Source organism: Rhinolophus hipposideros (assembly GCF_964194185.1).
Source record: "Rhinolophus hipposideros genome assembly, chromosome: 20".
Classification (NCBI taxonomy): Eukaryota; Metazoa; Chordata; class Mammalia; order Chiroptera; family Rhinolophidae; genus Rhinolophus; species Rhinolophus hipposideros.
This window is the reverse complement of record NC_138066.1, coordinates 41,120,961-41,143,208: the sequence shown is the minus strand read 5'-3', so window position 1 is coordinate 41,143,208 and position 22,248 is coordinate 41,120,961. Positions and strand designations below refer to the sequence as shown.

The 22,248-nt window shown below is 44.4% G+C and overlaps 1 protein-coding gene across 9 annotated transcripts in view; it reads left to right on the top strand.

The window, feature by feature from the left end:
- The window catches only part of TEX2 (testis expressed 2), a 90,300-nt gene that overhangs the window by 18,248 nt on the left and 49,804 nt on the right, over positions 1–22,248 (top strand). For 6 of the 9 annotated variants that reach the window (XM_081027154.1, XM_081027160.1, XM_081027157.1 and 3 more), the window contains exon 2: positions 19,867–21,529. In XM_081027154.1, coding sequence (XP_080883280.1) covers positions 19,892–21,529 — 1,638 coding nt within the window. In that variant the 5' untranslated portion in view covers positions 19,867–19,891. Of the gene's footprint in view, positions 1–1,883; positions 1,901–19,418; positions 19,515–19,866; positions 21,530–22,248 lie in introns of those variants that run through there. The other 3 variants (XM_081027159.1, XM_081027155.1, XM_081027156.1) reach the window with 2 other exon arrangements.

Sequence of the window (22,248 nt, the reverse complement as noted above, 5' to 3'; positions counted from 1 at the left end):
TTAAGCTTTTGTGGCCTGGCAAGGAATTTCTCGTAGCATTATTTCTTTAGGAAAGTAAGTTCCGAGTTTGGCTTAAGAATACTGGTTTTTGAAAAATTGTTTTGTAAGTTAGGGGTGGCTTATTCACTATAGTATCAGTGGATTTTAGCTAGAAACATGCAGTAGACATTTGATAGAAAACAAACATTTGTTTTTTTCCAGGTCTGAGTTTACACTTTGATCTGCATTTTATAAGCACTTATAACCAAACTTATAAAGCTTTTTTGGGTGTGATTTATATGTCTAGCCTGGTAAAACTTAAGAAACTGAAGCAGAGAGGATTGAATTGACAAAGACAACTCTTTAAAAATTAAGGTTACCTTGAGGCTAAGAATGTAATTGCAGAATTGCAGATGATGATAAAAAAAAAACTTTTTGGAATAAATATCTTAATATTCAACCTCCACAGCAGAAGATTGGGACCAAGGAGAGAGCTGCTTCTTCCCATTTTGGTCTTGGGCTTTGGGAAGGGAGTTGCGCGCCTGGATTTGCTTGAGTTCCATTTCTGTCCTTACTAGTTACAATGCCTTAGGCAAGTTTCTTAATTTGTCTGTCTCAGTTTCCTCATTTGCCAAGTGGAAACACAATTTCCTGCCTCCTAGGGCTGCGAAGATTAAATGAAGAGTGTCTCGATGTGCCTGGGACATATATCTTCAATAAAAGTTAATTCTCTTTTCTTTTAACTCAAAGCTTTGAGTGAATTAGTGCATACTGGGTGAGCTGTTAGGGTGATACAAAGACCCCTCACTGATCATTTTAGGGAACAGTTATTTTTCTTTCTTCTTATTGAAGTTTCTTGTTGCTGCTTATTTTACATTAGGATGCCAGAGTTTGCAGAATTTTTTTGTGTGTGGAATAGATGGAATTAAATTTCTCTTGAAAGATGTTTTCCAAAAAGTTGAACTTATGCAAACATTTCTGAAATTGTTTTATTTTATGTGTTTCTTGCACAATATTGTTAGAAGTTCCTGATTCCAAGAAAGTCCTTCATCATGTAACAAGTTCTCTTTCTGCTGGTTTTCGGTTAGTTGTAAGGAACCATTAGTCTCCTGTCTGGCTGAACATATAATAGTATCAGTTACTGAACCAGAACTTTCAGCACCTTTCTGATGTCCACCCTTGGAGGTTACCAAGTGTTTGACTCGAAGGTCTTGTTTGACTCGATCGAGTGTTTGGCTCGAAGGTCACCCTTGTCTTGTTCCCAGATTTGGTGAATGAGGACACTGACCACTGGACTTTTTGTAAATGCCAAGTCTTGCCAGCCCCAAACCTAAGGTTTGTTCTAAGAGCACCTTCTGCCTCATTCCAGACCCTGCCCACCCAGTCCCTCACATTTCAGTTTATAAATCTCAAGTCCCTCCTTTCGTCTCTATAGCCACCCACCTGTTCTGGGCACCATGGTCTCTCACCTGAAATGTAGGAGTCTGACTGACCTCCCTGACCTCCTTCTTGCCTCCCTCCAGCTGCTGTCATGCTGCAGCCAGCCTCCAGACCACATACAGTAGCCCAGGCGCTCCCCATGGACCCTGGTGTAAAGAGCAGTTCTGCAATGTGGCCCTCAAGGCCCTGCCCACCTCTCCTGCCTCGCGCTGTGTACACTGCTCGGCATCCAAGGGGTTCTTTGGATTCCTTCATTAGACTGTGTTCCTGCCTCACATTTCTGGCTCATGCCATTCTCTCTTCTGGACCGACCATGCTACCATCCCTTAGCCAACTTCGACTTATCCTTGAGATGTCAGCCCAGGGACCTGTCCGTGACTGACGCGCTGGCTGACGAGGTCTCCCTCTGACTGTGATCTCTTGGCACCCTTCATGTTCCTTCACAGGTTCCTTCACATGTTCCTTCACAGCTCCTGCACAGGTTATTTGATTGTCTCTCTCTTAACCCTCTCAAGCTCCCTGAGGGCTACTCGAGTGCTGTGCTGTGTTCCAGTACACACACAAAAGGGGGTGTGCAGTGTTTGGGGGATTTTATGATTTCAGTTCATCCAAAAGAACATTTACTTCTCTCTCTATAGCAATGAATTAGGAGTGAGGCAGGATAAGTAGTCCTGAGGGCTGATGGAGGCCTGCTGGATTTCATTTTGGTGTACACTGTAGTTACTGTACTAGGAGAAAGTCTTCAAAATATGGAGCGTGTTTCCTTAGTTGGTTGATGATTATCCCAAGCAGGCTTTGAGGGGCTGATGGCAATAGAGACTAAAGTATTTTTAGCCTGTTCTGTGAATTATTACGAATTTTTTTTTAATTAAAGTTTATTGGGGTGACAATGGTTAGTAAAGTTACATAGATTTCAGGTGTAATAATACATCATCTAATTTATCACATTGTGTGTTCACCCAGATTCACTTCTTCCATCACCATATATTTGATTCCGTTTAGCCTCATCTACCACCCCCTCCCCGCTTTCCCTCTGGTAACCACTAAATTGTGTCTGTGTCTATGAGTTTTTGTTCCTTTGTATTCCAATTTTTAAAAGCCCTTTTTGGTGCTTTCCTGAGTTGTATTTAGACTCAGGGTCCCTCCAGAATTGATGCTCCCCTGGAGAGAGATGGTGAATATCTCTGTCTTTCAGTGATGGGCTTGGTAGGCAGCCAGTGCTCAATAAATGTTGAACGGAGGGACCTCTTTCTTGGAGCACAGCGATCTGTAGAAAGCTTCTGTTGGCTCTGAATTGGTCTGTCCCTGGGAGTATCTGAATGCGGCAGTATGGTGCAGTGGTGAAGAGCATGGCCTGGGAGCAGGAGTCCTAGATCTGCCAGTTAGTGCTTTTGTTGTCTTGATAAGTTGCCTAAACCACTTTCAATCTTTTTCCTCATCTGTAACATGTGGAAATAATAACAGTACCTACCTCACAAAGTTGTTAGACTTAAATGAGATATTGTTGGTAAAGCACTTGGAGGCCTGGCCCACGTCAAAGTTAATTGTCATACTGGTTCAAAATCCTGCTGGTGAATCCTCACAGGTTAAGACTGCGTCTGACTTGGATCTCTAAGGCCCTGGGCCCTCCTCTCGTCCAAGAAATAATTCCGGCTGCTTCAGCTGATTGGGCCATGTACTGCTCAGTACACAAATAGTGTTCTTTACTGTTGAAATTTAAATGGCTGTCAAAGTCTTTTGGGGGAAAAACCCTGTATTTTCTCAAGAAAAGAATAATCATGATACATCTTGATTTAAATAGAATGCCAAACAGATAGGGTCTTTTGAGAACGAGCCATAATATTCCCTTGGTGTACTTGACTCCATCATACCCACGGGGAGAGAGCAGTGTGGTTGGTCACAACATTTCTATGCTACCAGTGTCCAAACTTGACAGTTGGTGAAGTGCGGTCCCATCTTTTCTTTCTCCCAACAAACTGAGAGGTGCGGTTTGACAGGTCAGAAAATCCAGGCCCAGTGAGGCTGCTCCTGAGCTGGGGCTCTTTGCAGGAAGCCTCCGCTGTCCCAGGCAGCGTGCTTTTGGGTGTCGTCTGAGTGGAATTTAATGGCTTCCTAATTGCAAGTGGATAGCCAGAAAGTTCTGCTCCTGTTTTGTCATTTTGTTTTGGCAGAGAGTACCCTCTGAGAACCCTTGTAAGCTGGAAGAAAAAATCCACCAACAAACTCAGCACTAATCATCTGGGAAGCAGGACACTGCTGGTTGGCAGTTAGTGGGTCTGTGAACAGAAACACATCAAGCTTACAACTTCACAGCCTTCGTTTCCTTGAAACACCCGTGCAGCCCCAGTCTGGCCATGAGGTTCCTGGGGACTCCAGGGTTAGTTAACTGGTCTGCATCCAAGCTGTGTACTCGCGTTTCTGGTTACGAAGTGCTGCTTGTGCTTATTTTCCCTGGTCTGCCAAGAAACAGCTCTCTCCCTTGTTCCTTTGTGCATCCAAGGTTTTTTTTTTTTAATTCCACTTGCTTTTTATTTCGGTCTTCTGTCCTGCTTTGGGCCTTGAGACAGCAATGAAACAGACCTTCAGGAATGGGCCGCTGTGGGGGCCCTGTCTGGGGTCACCTCTGTACCCTGGGTCTGAGTTAGGGGTTGCTAGGATGAGCCCAAGGAGATGAGGCCACGACAAAACAGTACAGGTACCGTATTTCCTTGAAAATAAGACCAAGTCTTATACCGTATTTCCCTGAAAATGAGACAGGGTCTGTTGTTAATTTTTGCTTCAAAAGACATATTTTCCAAAAGGCATATTTTCAGGGGATGTCTTATTTTTTCATGTACAATAATCTACATTTATTCATGTCACCTTCTTCTGGAACATCGTCATAACGTACTAAATGCGTCCATCTGGCTGACGATCTTAACTGGGGCTTAATTTCTGGGAAACACCGTAAGTATATCAAAGATCAGGAGCAGAACTCAGTGCAGTTCGATTGTGTCCTGTACCCATGGAAGCAGCGGCCCACCTGATTCCTATTTAAAATGTCTAAGTAGTTGATTGATTGACCTTGATGGATATAGGCCTTTTTTTTTTTTTTTTTTTTTTTTTTTTTATGTAGGTACAGAGCAATAGCCTCTTACAAAGCAATTGTCTCTAAGGTGGTGCCTTCTAACGTAGGTATAGACTGGATTAACTGGTTACTGGTGCCCAGGAATAGCTGGTACAGTATCTTCAACTGAGCTTCTGGTGATTCCATCACCTACCTTTCTCTCTCTGTCTCTCTGTCTCTCTCTCTCCTCTGTCTCTCTCTCTCTCTCTCTCTCTCTCTCTCTCTCTCTCTCTCTCTCTCTCTCTCTCTCTGTGTGTGTGTGTGTGTGTGTGTGTGTGTGTGTGTAATGCGTTACTGATATTCTGAGTTGATTTAGACCAGTGAGTCTCAATTTCATGGTACATATTGGGGCATGTGTGTGCCCACATAGGCTGTGAATACTGGAGAATTTTTTCTAATAATATGTATTCCTGTCCCCCCTCCTCAATTATAATAAGCCCTGAGATGGGGATGGATGGCTGGGTCATCTGTGTGAAGATGTTTCATAGGACTTTCTGGTACACCTCCCTTCCACCCAATCCCAAAATGCATCTGCCCTTTGAAAATGAAGATTAAGAAGGTGATTAGGGCTGACTGATTAGTTATCCCACCGCAGTCTGCTGGGCAGAGCTGACCTAGGCTGGTGATTTCAACCTGGCATCTGCAAAGGAACCCGTGGGAGCCAGGGGTCCATTTTCACTTCAAAAGGCTTAATAGAAACTATATGTTTACCCAGGATAAGGACACAAAAGCTACCTAAATCATCAAGTTTCCTTGCTTTTGTTTGGATTGCAAGTCTGTATGGTATCATGCTGATTCCAAGTTCTGATTGGCCATGGATGACATAATAGGAATTTCTGAGACAGGATTGGTCTAACCCTAAACATTGTTCCTAGAGCTGGTATCAGGTCTCGTTCCCCAAACTGAACTACTCACTACCTTTAGAATGAGGTTGACCTTGAATGTGAATGTCCTTGACTATCAAAACTAAGCAACAGTATTGTTTCTTGCTTACTTAGCTATGCTTATCATCATCACACCTGTGGCAGTTATTTGATTTCATAATGTTGTTACGAACCCTTTATAAATGAATTGTTGGGTGAAATTTGGATCAGCATTGAAATGGAAAAATCGTAAACAGAATTAATCAATTGCAGTTAAACATCATTTGTTTAGACTCTTGCAAAACATATTGCAAGCATGAGTAAGGGCTAGAAAAAAGAGGTTTGTGAAACTACTGATTTCATCCAGTGCCCTTATTTTAAAACCGATCCTTTTGGGGCGGCTGGGTGGCTCAGGTGGTTAGATCGCGAGCTCTGAACAACAGGGCTGCCAGTTCGATTCCCACATGGGCCAGTGAGCTGCGCCTTCCACAACTAGATTGAAGGACAAGAACTTGGAACTGATGGGCCCTGGAGAAACACACTGTTTCCCAATGTTTCCTGATAAAAAATTTTTTAAAAATGATCCTTTTAACCAGCTTTATCCTAAAAGCAAATAAAAATAACTCACAATAAAGCACCAACTATTAATACGGAGTCTCTGCAGTCTCTTAGGATCCTGTTATTTGTACATTCTTTTTACATAGTGTTTGATGTATGCACACCATCCCAAGTTCTGCTTTTTCATATTGTATAACAATGTACAGACCTTTCCATATTTCTACTTTGCCTCTTTCATTCTTAATGGGCACAGCTGCCTGAACTACACCTGAAGTCAGACAGCCAGGACAGTTTAGTTGAGGAGATGAGAGAAAGCTGGAGACAATCTGTCTGTTTCATCCTTGATGACATGTGGCTGTGGCGTCAACTCTGGCCAAATCGCTATGGATGAAAAAGGTGCTCACGCCTGCTGCTGAAGCTGCTAATAATAGCATATGTGTGCTAAATGTTATTTCTTAATTTTCCCAGCAGCACCTATGAGGGAGGCACTATTCTCTCCATTTTATTTATATATGAGGAAAAAGATGCTTTCTGCAGTAACTTGTCCAGGGTCACACATTGGTAAGCAGTGGAACTGATACCCAAAATTGGGTCTTTTTCAGTGCCAGTTCTTACCCAGGGTTTTCTGTGCACCATGGGACCCATTCAGTTCTCAGCTCATTTAAGAAGCTACCTTCCGCCTTAATTCTTGCAACAGCCACATCTATTACTGTGTACTGAAGTCACAGAGGCTTAATATTAAAACATGATAGAGTTCATGCTGCAGGCAGCCGGAGCCTGAGAACTCCCGTCCACGTTAGGGATTTGTAAGTCTTCCCAAGGCAGAGTGTTGTGAAGGGCCAGCTCAGATTCAGTCTTTTCTTTAGTTCCATCCTTTAGTTGGTCTTGAAGTTTCTCAAACTTGAATGGGCACAACAATGACTACATAGTACTTTGTGGGAGACTTAGGAGAGTCTCAGATAATTTTGGCTATAGGTAGCTTTTTGCCCTGACGTTCGAACCTAACCCCCACTGGGGAGTGGCCACCAAATTCCTATGCATGCTAATTAGAAGTTATTTGCGTGTCTGCTCTGTTCTCTGGATAAATTAGAAAATTTCCCATGTTCTCTTTGATGTCTTTTTCCATGGTGATGCTTGAAAGTCATTGAGGCATCTGGAGGAAGCGTTTCTTCTGACTGCTCCCTGTGCTCCTATGTGTCTGGGGGCAGACGGGTCCAGTTTCTCTGTGCTTTTCCAGGGTCTTGCTTCTGTTGAATGAGAAAGTTTCACACTTGAGTTAAAGCAGACCTGAGTCCTTGGGCTGGATTTGAAATTAGAGTTCAGACTCTAGAAGCCTGGTGGGGCAGATGGGTGAGAAGTGTCAGGATTTACCTCCCGGGCCTTTGGCTTTCTATTCTCTAGAATTGTCTTTTTCCAGAGCGTGGACAGGGCGCGAATGCTAAGGTCCTGGTATTATCTGAACTCAGAATGTGTTGTTTTCTTGAGTTATGTTTTAAATAGTGGTTCTGTGTAGTTGGAAAGGATACTTGTACCATAATTATGTTATATTGTAGATTGCATAAATTTTGTGGGCCTAGAAACCTATTTCCCATTTATTTTCCTTCAGGATAAATGGATTTTGAATTTCAAACCATTGGCTTCTTGATGAACTTTTGGAATTCAACCTACACTTGGTTGAGGATTCACTTTCTATGATTACTTATGTGGTATAAATGCTGTAGGAGGTCAGCTGAAAGGCTGGAGTTTTTAGGATGAAAACTGGGGTTCAGTTCAAGTATCCTGGCCTTCATGGAGGATACTAGGACTTGATGAGGCAGAAAAGAGAGAGGGAGACATTTCTAATACGGGGAGCTGCATTAATGGAGGTGGGAAGGAGGATGGTTTTCACATGAGCCAAGTGGCTCATCAGACCCAACCAGAATGTTGCGAACATGCTGGAAAGCAACTGAAAATAAGGTTGAGTAGATAGAGGGGCTGGATTATGTTGGGCCCTGAAAGCCAAGGACATTAGATGAGTCACAGGAACGTGATAAGTTTTTGAGCAAAGGAGTGAAATGATGAGAGTAGTGTTTAAAGGTTAGTTAGGTGGCAGAATGCATGTGGGCTAGAGATTGGGGGCAAGGAACCAAGTCAGAATGAAATGAAGGGTGAGGTGATGAAAGAACTACTCAGTCTGCAATGGGACTTGGGGGAACTAAAGAGGTTTGGAGGATAAAGAAGATGAGAACATCACAGATGACCCCTTGGGGGTCCTTGATGAGGGGTCCTTGAGGGATGAGAGGGAGTTAGTGTGGAGTGGGGTGGGGAAGGCGGGAATAAAGGGCCAGGTAGGTTCATGGGGATTTGAATTAGGCCTCTCTGGACTTGGATAGGGTCTGTGTGGGGGTGGAGGGTAGAGAGGAACAGACAGAAGAATTTCTAGTCACGGGATGAGACTAGCAATCAACGTATATAGTTGGGTATGGGAGACAAGATGGCAACTCCTATTACCTTCCCATTGAATTAAAGGCAAGGCCGTCTGTTCAGAGGGAGAAAAGAGGGGGACAAAATTGGAGGCTTGGGTGAGAGATGAGGCCAGGAATCATACTAATGGGGCAATCTGACTAGGAAATCGGAGTGCTAATTGCAGAATTTCCTGGAAACAGCGACGAAGTGGACCAGGTCTGCATGGACCACCTCCTGGCTGGGTCTGCAGCAACCGTCACCCACCCCTCTCCTTCCATACTTTCCCCAGTGGCGTGGACATCCTGGCAGTTGGGAGTGACCCGGGCCGCGGTGGGGGTGTCTCACAGCAGGGATAGCAGTGCTAATGATTCAGAGTGGTGCACATGGGGGTTTGGTCTTGAAACTCAGCCAGCTCTTCACTTACTTTGCTCTCCTCCCCATTAAAAAACAAAAAACAAAAAAACCCCAGCAGAGTAGGAGGAGCATGGTTTTCTGTTGTTGTTTTGAGAGAGGGCACGTAGCCCTGTAAGGACGGGTGGTTGCTGGAGGGCTCTGCAGGATACTGTACAAGGGAGGGTGGGGGAACCAGAAGGGGTTGGAGTTTGAATCCACCAGAGGGTGAAGCCGAGAGGTTGTACTTGGACTGATGTTTGTGAGAAGAAAAAACAAAGCGTTGGGGTGGAGAGCCCAGTGGGAGTTCCGTCCTTATCGCAGCCAGAGCGGAGGCTGTGAGACAAAAGGACTTACCTTTTGTACAGTGTGGCAATGGGTAGGGGAGGGAGGAGGGATGCTTGAGGAGGGTTGACACCTGCCCTCAACACGCAAGTGCTGAGGATCTAAAGCACTTCATTCGTAGTAGAGTCTGTCATTAGTAGACACCTGGGACCAGAAGAAGTAAGGCGTGTTTCTACAGCTGGGCTAAGCAACACAAGTTCAAAGGGTCTAGAAGTATTTGTTAATGTGAGACGAACTGTTTCAATATTATTAGAAAAATATTTTGACTTAATTGCCGTAGGCACATAATCAGTTCAAGTGTGCTCTGGTTTCCTTTGCGTGGCTTGAATAGTTGCTAAGAATGTCTCTGGTGCAAAATGGAAAAATAGGTTCTGTTCCATGGAAACTGAATCAGAATCAACGACTAAGAATTTAGAGCTTTCTCAAAAGTTCTTTGAAGACAGTGGCGGAGGTTCCCCTCAGTTTGCAGGCTCCGGGAAGTGAAGTGGATGAGCTCCGTCACTGTCACGGGAGGGTGTTGGTCCTCCTTAGAGCTCCTGCCCCTGCTGCTTCATGGCTTTGCTCATATGTGTTTTTAGTGACTGATTCTGCCACCAACTGATCAGTTGTCGGAGATGGGGGAAAATGTTTGTACTGCATGCAACTGAGAACGTGGTAACTATCCATGATACATAAAGTCCATCAGAAAAACGTTTGGGCAAGAAATATGAATGACAAGTTAACAGAAGAGAAACAGATGGGGGAAAACTTGAAATGATTATCAAAGCATTGAGGTGCCATTTCCCCATCCATCAGATGGGCAGTAATTTAAAATAATGTTCAGTCTTGACAAGGGTTCAAGATGGACACTTCATAGATGTTTGGTAGGAGTATAAGTTGGACAGATTGGCAAGGCAGTTTCAAAATTGAAAATGTGCACCTCCTTTAACCCATCAGTGCCATTTCCAGGAATGCGGCCTACAGATAGACTTGCTCTGTGCAGAAGATTTATGTGTAGAAAGCTTTCAAGGCAGCGTTGTTTCTAATGGTGAAAACTGGAAAAAAAACTTAAACTATCAATAAAGGAATGATTAAATGGACGATGGTATATCTGTACTATGTAGAAAAAGCGTGTGTGTCTACCTGTCGATTTATATGTATAGGTGTGGGAAGGGTTCAAGAAGTGGTACGTGAAGAACAAACTGCCATGCAATGTGTATCATATGACCTCATGTAAGACTAAAAACAAAAACAGTCCCGTGAGTTTGTGTATATATGTAAAGGAGTACAAAAAGCACGGACGGGTACATTCTAAACAGTTGATTGGAGGGGAGCAGGAGAAAATTTCACTTTTTCTCTGCGTACATCTTTTTGAAGGTTTTTATGATGAGCTTGAAACTGGTTTTCAAAAAACGTGAACTGAAATTCATATATGCTATTCAACCCTGTAATTTCACTTCTAAAAATATTTACTAAGGAGATAATGAGAAAGGCAGTCAAAGGTTATACAGAGCGTCATAATGTATTACAGCATTGTTTGTGACAGCAAGTGATTCATAGTATCCTGTGTTGAATGGTTCGATTATGGAATAGTTGTTTTATGTAGCTATTTAAAACCATGTGGAAAAGAATCTTTATTGACTTAGGGAAATGCTTGCAAGAACAGTTAACATTGAGGTAGTGCTTATACTGTACCAGGGACCATGCTCAGTGTTTTACATACATCGATTTATTTCATCTTCTGAACAGTCTTTTGCCATTCCCATTTTATAGACCAAGAAACGGGAGCTTGGGGTGAATCATTTGCCTGCGAGTCAGATTCCTTACCAAGTTGGTAGAACTGAAGCCAAAGGTCTTGCTGATACTTCACTGTGTAATCCGGAGTATAAAAACAGATCGCATACAAACATACATACCTATGGTGTTATTCGTTTTATAAAAACAATTTTCCAGGGCTTACTTTTCTGTGAGTAATACATGGGGGATGGGCTAATCAATTTTTATATTCTGAAGATAATGATTTTATTTTAAAGATTAGTGTGTATTTACATGTAGTTTTTCCACATTATAAAAGTATTTGGAAATACCTCAAAGTAGAAAATAAAAATTACTGGTAAGGCTATTATATAGAGAAAACTAACATTAATGCTTCCCTCCCCCTCTTTTTTTGCCTGGTGTGTATATGGATGTGAACATTCTTGAAATGCTTCATAGTTAACTGCAAACTGGTTTCAGAAAAGTTTTTACTAATTATATTCCAGCCATTGGAATAATAGAGGGTTTGTTTCAACATGCCCTGTTCAGCATCGCACATATTTTAATGATGGGATTTGATGTCTGGAAGTATTTTATTGATTTGTTTTCCAATTCTCTGTTGTTTTTACTAAGTTGAGCTTGTTTGTTTGTTTGTTTGTTTATTGGCCATTTGAACTTTTGGGTAAATTGCCTGTTCCCATACTTGGGGAGTATCTACTGATGATGACTTCTTGAATGTGGGCCCATGAAAGACCCTCGGAAAGTCCTTATACGAGGAAGTTTCACTCTGCCGACTGGAACGCACTTTTGTTACAGGGGGGAATTATTGGGCTGTGGTTAAAACTTGACTTCTTAATCACTTGGAATTTATTTGGCTTTCAAGTTTGACTTTAAAATTTAGGAATGATTGGTGAAAGGTACATGGGATCTCTCGTACTACCTTTGCAGTTTCTTGAGAGTCTGATTATTTCAAAATAAAGATTAAAATTCAAGGAATGGTCCGACTTTGGCTTCCTCCTGTTACTACCTGTAACCGGGCTTCATAATTCTGGTGGAGCCAGTGGGAGGCAAGAGAAAGCAACAGATGACAACAGATCCAAAGCCAAACAGTGGTTAGAAGGCTGCTTTTTCGTTGTTGCTGTTTTTAATTTGGAAATAATTTCAAACTTTAAAATGGTTGTAAAAATAAAAACTGAACAAGGAACATCTTACACACTCTTTCCCAAATCCACCTGTTGTTAACATTTGACCCCTTTTGAAATGTAGTGTTTTGTGACCACAGCCACTGTCCTCTTCTCCTCCTCCTCCTGGACTTCTGGCACCATAGTCTTCTAGGCATTCACTCACCTCAAACCATAAGTTTTCACACTTCTCGGGAACCTGCCGTGGTTCTGGTTCCTAAGATTTCAATATATGGAAACCCACACACTTAGTCTTTAAAGGTTTTAAACTGAAACTTGATTCCCTGCCCCTAAACTCAAATGCTGGTCTTCCTCCCGCACCCCCAGTGCAGTCCCTCAGCTGGAGCGAACCTCATGGTTGAGCAACCTTCTTGTTCTCATCTGACTGACTGGCTTCCATCTCAGTGCCTTCCCATGCGCTGATGTTTCCTGTCTGCAATATTCTTTTCTCCGCGTCGCTTCCTCCTAAGTCGCATACAAGTACATGACTTTTCTGCTAAAAAAACATAATTATTCCCAGACTTCTTCTCTTTCCTTGATTAGCACCATCTGATTTGGGCTTACCTGTCCTGAGTTTTCATTACCTTAGAGGTTTCTTGCTTCACATTGATGCCATACGTACGATGTCCATCTGTTGTCTCCTTGAGTTGCCCCCGGTGGATGGCACCAGCGTTATCTCTCACAAACCTCCATAGGCCCGTGCAGTTGTGCTGGAGCATGACCTGGTTTGAAATGAGTGACTGTGAATTGAATTTGGATTTCATTATTAGAACCAACCAGCCATCTAAAGCAAACTTCTAATCGTGTTGCTGCTTTTTCCTTCAGGGATGTAGCACACTTCCCAAGTGAGTCTTCCTCATGGCGGCTGAAAGCTGGAGCCGATGGACCTGTGGTTTACTAGTGTTGGAAACCCAGTGTGGCGCGTTTGCCATGCACGCCCCTGCTGGGCTGTGAGGTGGGCCTGGAACCTAATAACTAAAGGGAAAGGAGCTCAGAGTTTCTAACGATCAAGGTCTAAGCGCCTCAGGGGGGTTGTCTGTACTGAAGTACTTTCTGTTCTCTCTTTTTTTTTTTCAGATGAAACTAAGGCTAGAGCTAGTTCATTATCTACATTGTCAATATTGATTTTTATTTAGAAGGTGGAGTATTAACAGATTAGAATGGCTGCTGGCAGTTCTCAGCTGCTTCATTGAATTTAAATGAATCACGGGATAGCTGTTAAGATGAGCTTGAGATTTTTAGGCTAAATTAGGCCTTCCTACCCTGGTTGACCAGATTCACTATTTCCTCTGCAGCATCAAGGTGGGAAAACGTCTTTTAAGGCCGCTTCCCTACTTTTTGTAAAACCAAATCCTGTTTAAAAATGCACAGATAAGAGGTGTTAAGACATCCTCCTGCAGTGCAACGCGGACTTTGCTCTTTTCCTCCTCCAAGAGAAGTTTTTGAATGAAAACTATTGACCGACACAACCCATGCTAGCCGATGGTACTCAGACATCGTATGTCCAAGTGCAAGCTTGTTCAGAGGCAGCAAATATTTAACTGGCTGAATTTTACAAAGAATTTAATAATGATCCTCAAGGGTTTGTGATGCACCTGAGAAATGAGGCCTATTCCAAACCCGCCTGCCTCTTAATGATATGCTATTATTGTGCTCTCTCTATCTAGAGACGACAGGCATACCTTGCAGACATTGCAGGTTCAGTTCCAGACTACTGGAATAACGTGAGTATCACAGTGAAGTGAGTTGTAATCGGTGCTGGTAGAGGGTCTCGCCTGCAGTTTGTGAAAAACGCGACACCTGTGAAGCGCAGTAAAACAAAATGCACTAAAACAAGGTGTGCCTATAGTTCAGCCTTCAATCAAAATTGCTTCCTTCTCTCCCCCAGCACTTCCTTCCTCCAGCACTTCCTCAAATCTAGTCTGTGAATTAGAAATTAATAATGATAATAATAATAATGGCCACATTACTGTTTGTCTGTTCTAATGTTGGAGGGCCAGTCGGTAGAGATGGTGATAAGTGAGTGGCCTGGAAGAAACTATTTTCTCTTCTTCTGCCTCTGTAGGTCCCCAGGATTGAATTATTTCAAATACAGCTGGAGTTAGGAAGGGCAGTTATCAATAGAATTTAGCCCTCCCCCCAAAAAAACCCCCACCAGATTCAGAGGCTGTTATATCTGAGTTAATAAATACCAACATTGAGCCTTGAAATAGCTCTTCATTTTTCATTGTACACTATGATTTTTTGTTGATTTTTTTCATGGCCTAATTAATGATGATGGCCTTTTTGTGAGTGACTAGAAATATAGTAAATTTCATGGATGTTAGGTGTTCGAGCTCCGACTCTACCGAGGTCAACAGTCTCGTTGGCGTTCCTGATGGGGGGGCAGTTGGCTACTGGCTTCCTGTTTGAGCGTTGATTTTATGAGTTCAGGTGAAATGGGAGCCATTGATTTGTTCCTTGTTTTTAGACTTGGTAATAGATCCTGCCTAAATGCTGGGGAGAAAAACCATTATGAGAAGTTTTCTCAATCTTAGAGCAACGAGTGTCTTTACAAGGCATAGTAACTTGAATGGGCAAGTGTAGTAAAGACCTTATGACAGACCCACCAGCAGAATGGTTTGAGATCTCCTGCTTCCCAGAAACACACCTGACTATATCTAAGGTTCAGAGAGCATTTGGCTCTAAATAGCATTTTCCCCCGTAAAAGTATGGGAGCATAAATACATGTGCATTTGTTATCTTAGAATGTAACCACATGGTGGTTAGTGTAAACACTACAGGACAATGTGAGCTTTTCAAGTAGACTTGTTTCAGTTGCATTATAAATAGTTCAAAGTATTATATTTCATTGTAAAATTTTGAATGGTGAAATTTTGAAAACCTTTATTTTTAATTATGGTAAAATATGCACACCATAAAACTTACCATCTTAACAGTTTTTAAGTGTACAATTCAGTAGTGTTAAGTATATCCACATTGTTATGTGACCAATCTCCGCAACTTTCTCATCACACAAAACTGAAAGTCTATGTCTGTTAAAAAATAACTCCCTGCTTCCCATTCCCCCCAGCCCCTGGTAACTACCATGCTACTTTCTATTTATATGAATTTGACTACTTTAGATACCTCAGATGAGTGGAATGACAGTATTTGTCTTTTTGTGACTGGCTCATTTCACTTAGCATGACGTCCTCAAAGTTCTTAAATCTCAGTGAGCGCTGGTTTGCTTCTGGGTCACCTGTAACCGAGTGGTTGCAGCACTTTGGGGTCCAAGCTCATTGTGGAAGGTTCTCCCGTTAGGGCTCCACCTTGGCCAGCCCTGGACTTTTCTTTCTGCTCAGGAGATCATTAAAATGAAAGTTCCAAATTGCCAGAATCACCCAGGGTTTTGAGGGAAAGAGTTGCTTCTCTGGAGCTCATGTCTCTAGGTTCCCATTTCCTTAGTTTTGGCCTTGTCATTCCTTACTCAGTTGTTGAAGCTTCAGTGCTTTCTAGTTTTGTTTTGATTTAATATTCAATTTATTTTTAGTTGTTTTCAGCAGGATAGTGGGCCAGATCATGGAGCCTGCCTGCCTAAACACTAGATCGCTGGCCTCAATTTGTCAGTGTTGCCTCTGCCACCCCCATCCATTCGGGGTCTAGATGTGATTAATGTTTAGCAGCACTGTGATCATGACCAAATCAGACTTTTGCGTAAACATCTCTGGCAGGAAGTCACCCTGTATGATAATGTGAACTCTAGGCTCTCCCCTCACAAGACTCAAAACCGAGATTAAAACCCAAGATGTAGTGGTCCGTGGTGGCTTTGGAAGGAGACCTATTGGGAAAGAAATGTCCTTTTCTGGAATTTCAGTTCCTGAGGGCTTGAGATAGGGTTGTTTTTTTTGAGACTGGTTCTAATTGAGTTTGGATAGTAAAAGGCAGGCGGCTACTTACTTTTTCATGATGCTAGACTGTCGGCTGGATAATAAGAGTCTGCTCAGTGCAGCCGGTCATATGCTGATTATTGAGAACCGAACTCTTGGCTCCTGGGACAGCCGTCCATGAAGGAACATAGAGGTGGGTACCAAGGCCAGGACAAAGCAGTAATAAAGCGTGCGTGACATGCTTGAGAAGGTAGCTTGCTGTGCTGGGACAGGCATCGGGACATGGGTGGCAAAAGCCCCCTCCTATAGTCAGTGATGTGGCCCTGGACAGACCGTGAAATCTTCCTGGCAACAGTCGGGTGCCCTTTCCTCTTGCCCTTGGCCGTCCTGCAAGGCTGTGACTGTGGGCGGTTTGTTTTCCTGGCCCCAGCAGCCAGCCATCGGGAGACAGAGAGAAGGGGGAGGAGGGAGACTGCTTGATGAGTTCTCTAGATCCCAAACTGTGGGCTCTGGTTCCAGTACACGCAATTATCCAGCAGTTTTGGTCTTAGAAGCAGCCTCTGTTTAGCTAGTCTAATCCTCTCAGTTTGCAGATGAGCAAACAGGGTCCTGAGATTTTCTTGTATTTAAAAAGTAGTAGTGCTGCTCTAGCTTCACATGGCAGGTGTTAGTAAAAAAATCAGAGAAGTGGAAGTTTTTTGGTTAAAGAAATCAGACTTTGTCAGTGTGGATTTGGGAGAATTCACTCTGAATTTCTGAAGCTACTGCCTGAGCCTTGGAAAAGGACACGAGCGGTGGTGAAACTGCCTGCTCTGCCTGGCAGCCTGGCCCCCAGCTCTCCATGGGGCCAGCTTGGGCACTGTTGGCTGACACAGGCCTTGAGACAGTGTGGTCAGAGGTCAGCAGGTCCTTTAACTGGCAAGTCGGGCCTGACTGGGTAGAGGTTTGGGCAAGTAGGCCGCTGTCCCGAAAGGGCAGGTGCCAGCTCACTTCCCTGGGGCCTCGCTTGGCTCCCAGATCACAGGCTCCAGGGTGCACTGCTGTGTTCGCCCTTTAGTCCTGGACTGGACCTGCTTTTGCCTGAGGATTCCCAGGCTATCCCAACCTCAACTACAGGTGGGCCTCTCCACGCCTGCCTTGCTCCCCAGAGGACCACCTCATACTGTTCAGCCCCAGATTATGCTGCCTGTGTTTGTACCTGTGCCCACAGTCGGGGTCACCTGCAGCCACCACTACCTGAAGCAGCCTCAGCACAGCAGAGCCTTACAGATCAGCCTTTACGTTACTAAAGAAATTTACAGGACGCTTATTTTCAGCCTGCTGAGAATTATCAAGTACCAAACTTTCTTTTTAAATTACCTCTCTATAATTTTCTTTTTAAATTACCCTTATAAAACTGGGTGACAGTTAAATGAAAAAATATGTGATGCACTTGGTATTTTTCTTACTAAGGCTACAAACCCGCTTAAAAATTACAGGGAAGGATTGTCTTGTGCTGGAAGCTGTCTTTCTCGCTTGCCTTGTCTTTCTAGCTTTACAGATCACTGTAAAGCTATTGGGGTCCCCTCCTCCAGCAACTGCCAGCTCCTGGATTTAAACTGCTTTGTCTGATCAGTAGAGATCGCTCCCTTTTCCCAGACGCAATGGGGATAGAGAGCCTGAGGGTCATGAGTAAGCGGGGGCAAACATCTGTTGGAAAGTTTTTATGAAAGTAATTTCTCCGAAGCATTGATACTGAGAACGTGTCCTTGTTGTGATTGGGCCCTTGAACTGTAGTTCTTCTCACTGTTAGATTATTTCCTGTTTCTAGTGATTTGGGATCACTGTTTCCTGCCCTCCATGTAGCTTTTCTTTCATTAGTAGTATCAGTTGCAGCATTTTGAACATGACTATTTGGCATAAGACTTAAATGTAGTTCTTCAAATCAAAGCAACGAGCAAACACAGTAATGTTGACTGTCTATGGTAGATTACTTACCTAAGTGTATTCTGTGGGGTTGTGAACAACCATCTGTAAACATAAATGTGTATGGTTTTAGCTTTGGAAAGGACTCTTTTTTTTTTTTTTTAAAGATTTTATTGGGGGAGGGGAACAGGACTTTATTGGGGAACAGTGTGTACTTCCAGGCCTTTTTCCAAGTCAAGTTGTTGTCCTTTCAGTCTTAGTTGTGGAGGGCGCAGCTCAGCTCCAGGTCCAGTTGCCGTTTTCTAGTTGCAGGGGGCGCAGCCCACCATCCCTTGTGACAGTCGAACCGGCAATCTTGTGGTTGAGAGGACGCGCTCCAACCAACAACTGAGCCATCCGGGAGCTCAGCAGCAGCTCAGCTCAAGGTGCTGTGTTCAATCTTAGTTGCAGGGAGCAGAGCCCACCATCCCTTGCAGGACTCGAGGAATCGAACTGGCAACCTTGTGGTTGAGAGCCCACTGGCCCATGTGGGAATCGAAGTGGCAGCCTTCGGAGTTAGGAGCATGGAGCTCTAACTGCCTGAGCCTCCGGGCTGGCCCCTGGAAAGGACTCTTGGTCCCCCATCTTACAGATGATGATTCTGAGACCCAGGGAGAGCCTGGCTTGTTCAAGTTCCCACAGAGTCAGCTGGAAAAGGAGCCAGTACCAGACCCTGTTTCCTGGTCCCAAGGCTGCACTTTCCAGCCTCCCAGGATGCTCCTCTTGTTCTGATGGTCTCCCACTGCTCCCCAACACCCACCCTCTGTCCTGGAGGTAGAAGATAGACCCATGTGGCAGGACACACCATGCCCATGCTCCTCTTCATGCCATCGACTCTTCTTTCTGATCATGCCTGTTCCGCCACAACCTACTATCAGTTTAAAAGACCGAGCAAATGTCCTGCCTCTCACACTGGTCTCACCCTCCTCAGAATGCCTGAAGTCCACTCAAGTGTGTTTTAGCTCTTTTGACAGGGTCTCTTTCCAGATTGTGGTGTTACCTTCGGTCTTGGAGGGCCTGTTACGATGCCGGGTGTCTGGGAAATGGGCCTTAAGTGAATAGCGAGAGAGGTTATAGACTCGATGTCACAGGTGGGCTCCGTGTCGTTTGTTTTGCTGCCCAGCTTTTCAGGTGTGTCTGTCTTCTCTCCAGTGAGCCACTTAGCTCCAGAAGGGCAGAAAGCACGGCTTCCTTGTCTCTCACCGTAGCTTGGCAGAGTTCTCAGTTGGTGGTGGGTTACAGCATTGATACTTCATTTTCCCGTCACATGAATCTTGGATTTAGTTTAAAATATAACTTTACTTTATCCTGAAGCCTCAGAACAAAGCCATGTCTACAGGACTGCCTAAATACTCTGGCCTGCTGGTAACTACCATTTTGGGAATAAAGAAGCCGACAGGCCTTAGGAATTAGTTTACAGATTTCTCTTTCCACTGTTGGATACTTTGCTACTTACTTGCAGTGGCAAGATACTATGAGTGTTGGTGGGAGACAGGAGCCAAATAATTGTTAGGATTGCTGTGAAAATTGCAATGGAAACAATTATCCTCCTGGGTTAGCTTTTTATAGCTAGAAAACCACTGGTGAAATTTTTGTTCCACGATTCTCAAAATCCCCAGGACGCTGCATGTCATCCTGTTGGACTTCTGAAGAAATGCAGGTAACATCCGTTGGGCAGGTATTTCAAAGGCTTGAAATATAGAATTGCTGGTAGAAACGAGCCACTTAAGAAGGAGGAAATGATTACTCAGATGTTGTGAAGCCAGACAGATTGTGTGGCATTTTGAACACCGGTTTGTAGTTTGCTCGTAAAAAGAGATATGCCTAACTGGAATGTATCTGGTGAAAATTCAGCCATTAAACCTGCTCAAGTGAAAGACAGTGGCCTTCTGCCAAGTAAAAGCATAATCACCGTTTAAGAGTGAGCTTCGTCTGTGCTCCTGTGTGCACATGACAGCATCTCCTGTGGAGAAACCACTTTCTGACTCCTGATTTTCTCGCTCTTTTCACAGAGCCTAAGCCCTTGTGAAGCCGGCAATGACAAGTCTGAATGGTCGCCATGCCGAGAAAACCATTGACATGCCAAAACCATCCGCGCCCAGAGTGCACGTGCAGAGGTCCGAGTCCCGAGACACTATTGCCATCCACTTCTCGGCATCCGGGGAGGAGGAGGAGGAAGAGGAGGAGGAGTTCAGGGAGTACCTCGAGGAGGGGCTGGACGACCAAAGCATCGTGACGGGGCTCGAAGCCAAGGAAGACCTCTATCTTGAACCTCGGGGCAGCCATGACCCCGCCGGCCCTGAGGCCCAGCCCCTCCTGGCAGGTGGACTGTCCGGCTCCCCTGCCATTTTGCCCGTCTCCGAGAACACTGTAAAGCTATTGGAGTCCCCGCCTCCGGCAGCGCAAGTATTAAGTACAGTGCCACTGGCTCTGTCCCCAGGGTCATCTTCATCAGGGCCCTTAGCGAGCTCTCCCAGTGTGTCGTCCCTCTCTGAGCAGAAAACCAGTTCTTCCTCCGCGTTGTCCTCTCCTTCCAAGTCTCCTGTCCTCTCGTCCAGTGCCTCCTCCTCCACCCTGTCCAGCGCAAAACCCTTCATGAGCCTGGTGAAGTCCATGTCCACGGAGGTGGAGCCAAAAGAACCCCCACACCACTCAAGGCACAGGCACTTGATGAAGACGTTAGTCAAGTCTCTGTCCACAGACACCTCCAGGCAGGAGTCAGACACTGTGTCCTATAAACCACCTGACTCCAAGCTGAATTTACACCTGTTCAAGCAGTTCACGCAGCCACGAAACACGGGTGGAGATTCCAAAACGGCACCTTCTTCCCCACTGACTTCTCCCTCTGATACGCGCTCCTTTTTTAAAGTGCCCGAAATGGAGGCTAAAATTGAAGACACTAAGCGACGCCTTTCAGAAGTCATATACGAGCCGTTTCAGCTCCTTAGCAAAATTATGGGGGAAGAAAGTGGCAGCCATAGGCCCAAAGCCTTATCTTCAAGTGCTTCAGAACTCTGCAATCTGTCCAGCTTGAATGGTCACTTGGAAAGCAGTAACAACTATAGCATCAAGGAAGAGGAGTGTGACTCCGAGGGGGACGGTGACGGAAGTGACCCCAGCTTCCCCAGAAGTGACCACCCAAAGCCCACTGATGAGCCCTTAAGAGAGACGGAACTGAAAAGTTCCCAGGTGAGCAGTCTGAAGGATTTGGGCCTGAAGACAAGTTCTCTCGTCCTTGAGAAATGTTCTTTGTCTGCCTTAGTGAGCAAAGAAGATGAGGAGTTTTGTGAACTGTACACTGAGGAATTTGATTTGGAAATGGAGGGAGAGAATAAAGCTGAAAAGCTGCTCGAGGTGCCTCTCAAGCCAGACGCGCTGGCCGACGACGGGCCGGCTGTTGACAGTGACGACGAGGCGGACTCAGCCCTGCGGCGGCCGGACTTACCCGTGAAGACGCTGGGCTTCTTTATACTGTGTGTCTATGCGTACCTCATCCTCCCCCTGCCCCCCTACGCGAATGGACTCTTTCTGGGACTCGGCCTGGGATTCATGACTGCCGTTTGCATGATTTGGTTTTTTACACCACCAAGTGCTCATACATATCACAGACTACATAAAAATCAGCCACACTGGAACACAAGACCTCTGGATATCAAAGAACCGGAAATACTAAAGGTAAGCCTCCCCGCAGCAGCTGGCGAGCGTGCACGTTCTCTCACATACAGCCTTGTTTTCGGTTCGACTTCGTTTTTGTAGTTCATTGTTACAGGTTTTTGCATAAACAGTGTTTCTAAGACTTTGGGATCCCTTCATTTGCCAGGCACCCAACTGACTTATCTGGTAAACCTCATTCTAGTTTAAGTTTTGCTGATTCACCAATAAATAATGTTTCCAGGCTCTCCATGGCACCAAGAGTAGTGTTTACATCCAGTTCCTATGTCAGTCTCTCTCACAACTTTCCAGGGATTTGCTACTTGTGAGGATTCATTGTCTCTGACTGTTAGGATTAAATACGAGTATTCTTGAGAGCCTGGAGAAGGGTTAAATACTCCTGGAATGCAAGAGAAGTAAAGGAGGAAGAGAAGGCAAATTAATGTCAGCGGGTGGCACTGCTGGCTCTCTTTCCTTTGCACACAGCAGGACCTGGGCTGGAGAAAGACATCACTTTTCAGAGCATGTGAGATCTCAGGCTTTAGGCCTCCTGCAGGGTACCATGAGGGTACAGGAAGAAAATACTAGAATTTGTATATATACCTATATTTGCATATCTGAAACATTTCTTCCTCTTGTACATGTTTAATTATAAATACTGTGTTTCCCTGAAAGTAAGACCTAGCGGACCATCAGCTCTAATGCGTCTTTTGGAGCAAAAATTAATATAAGACCAGTTTTAT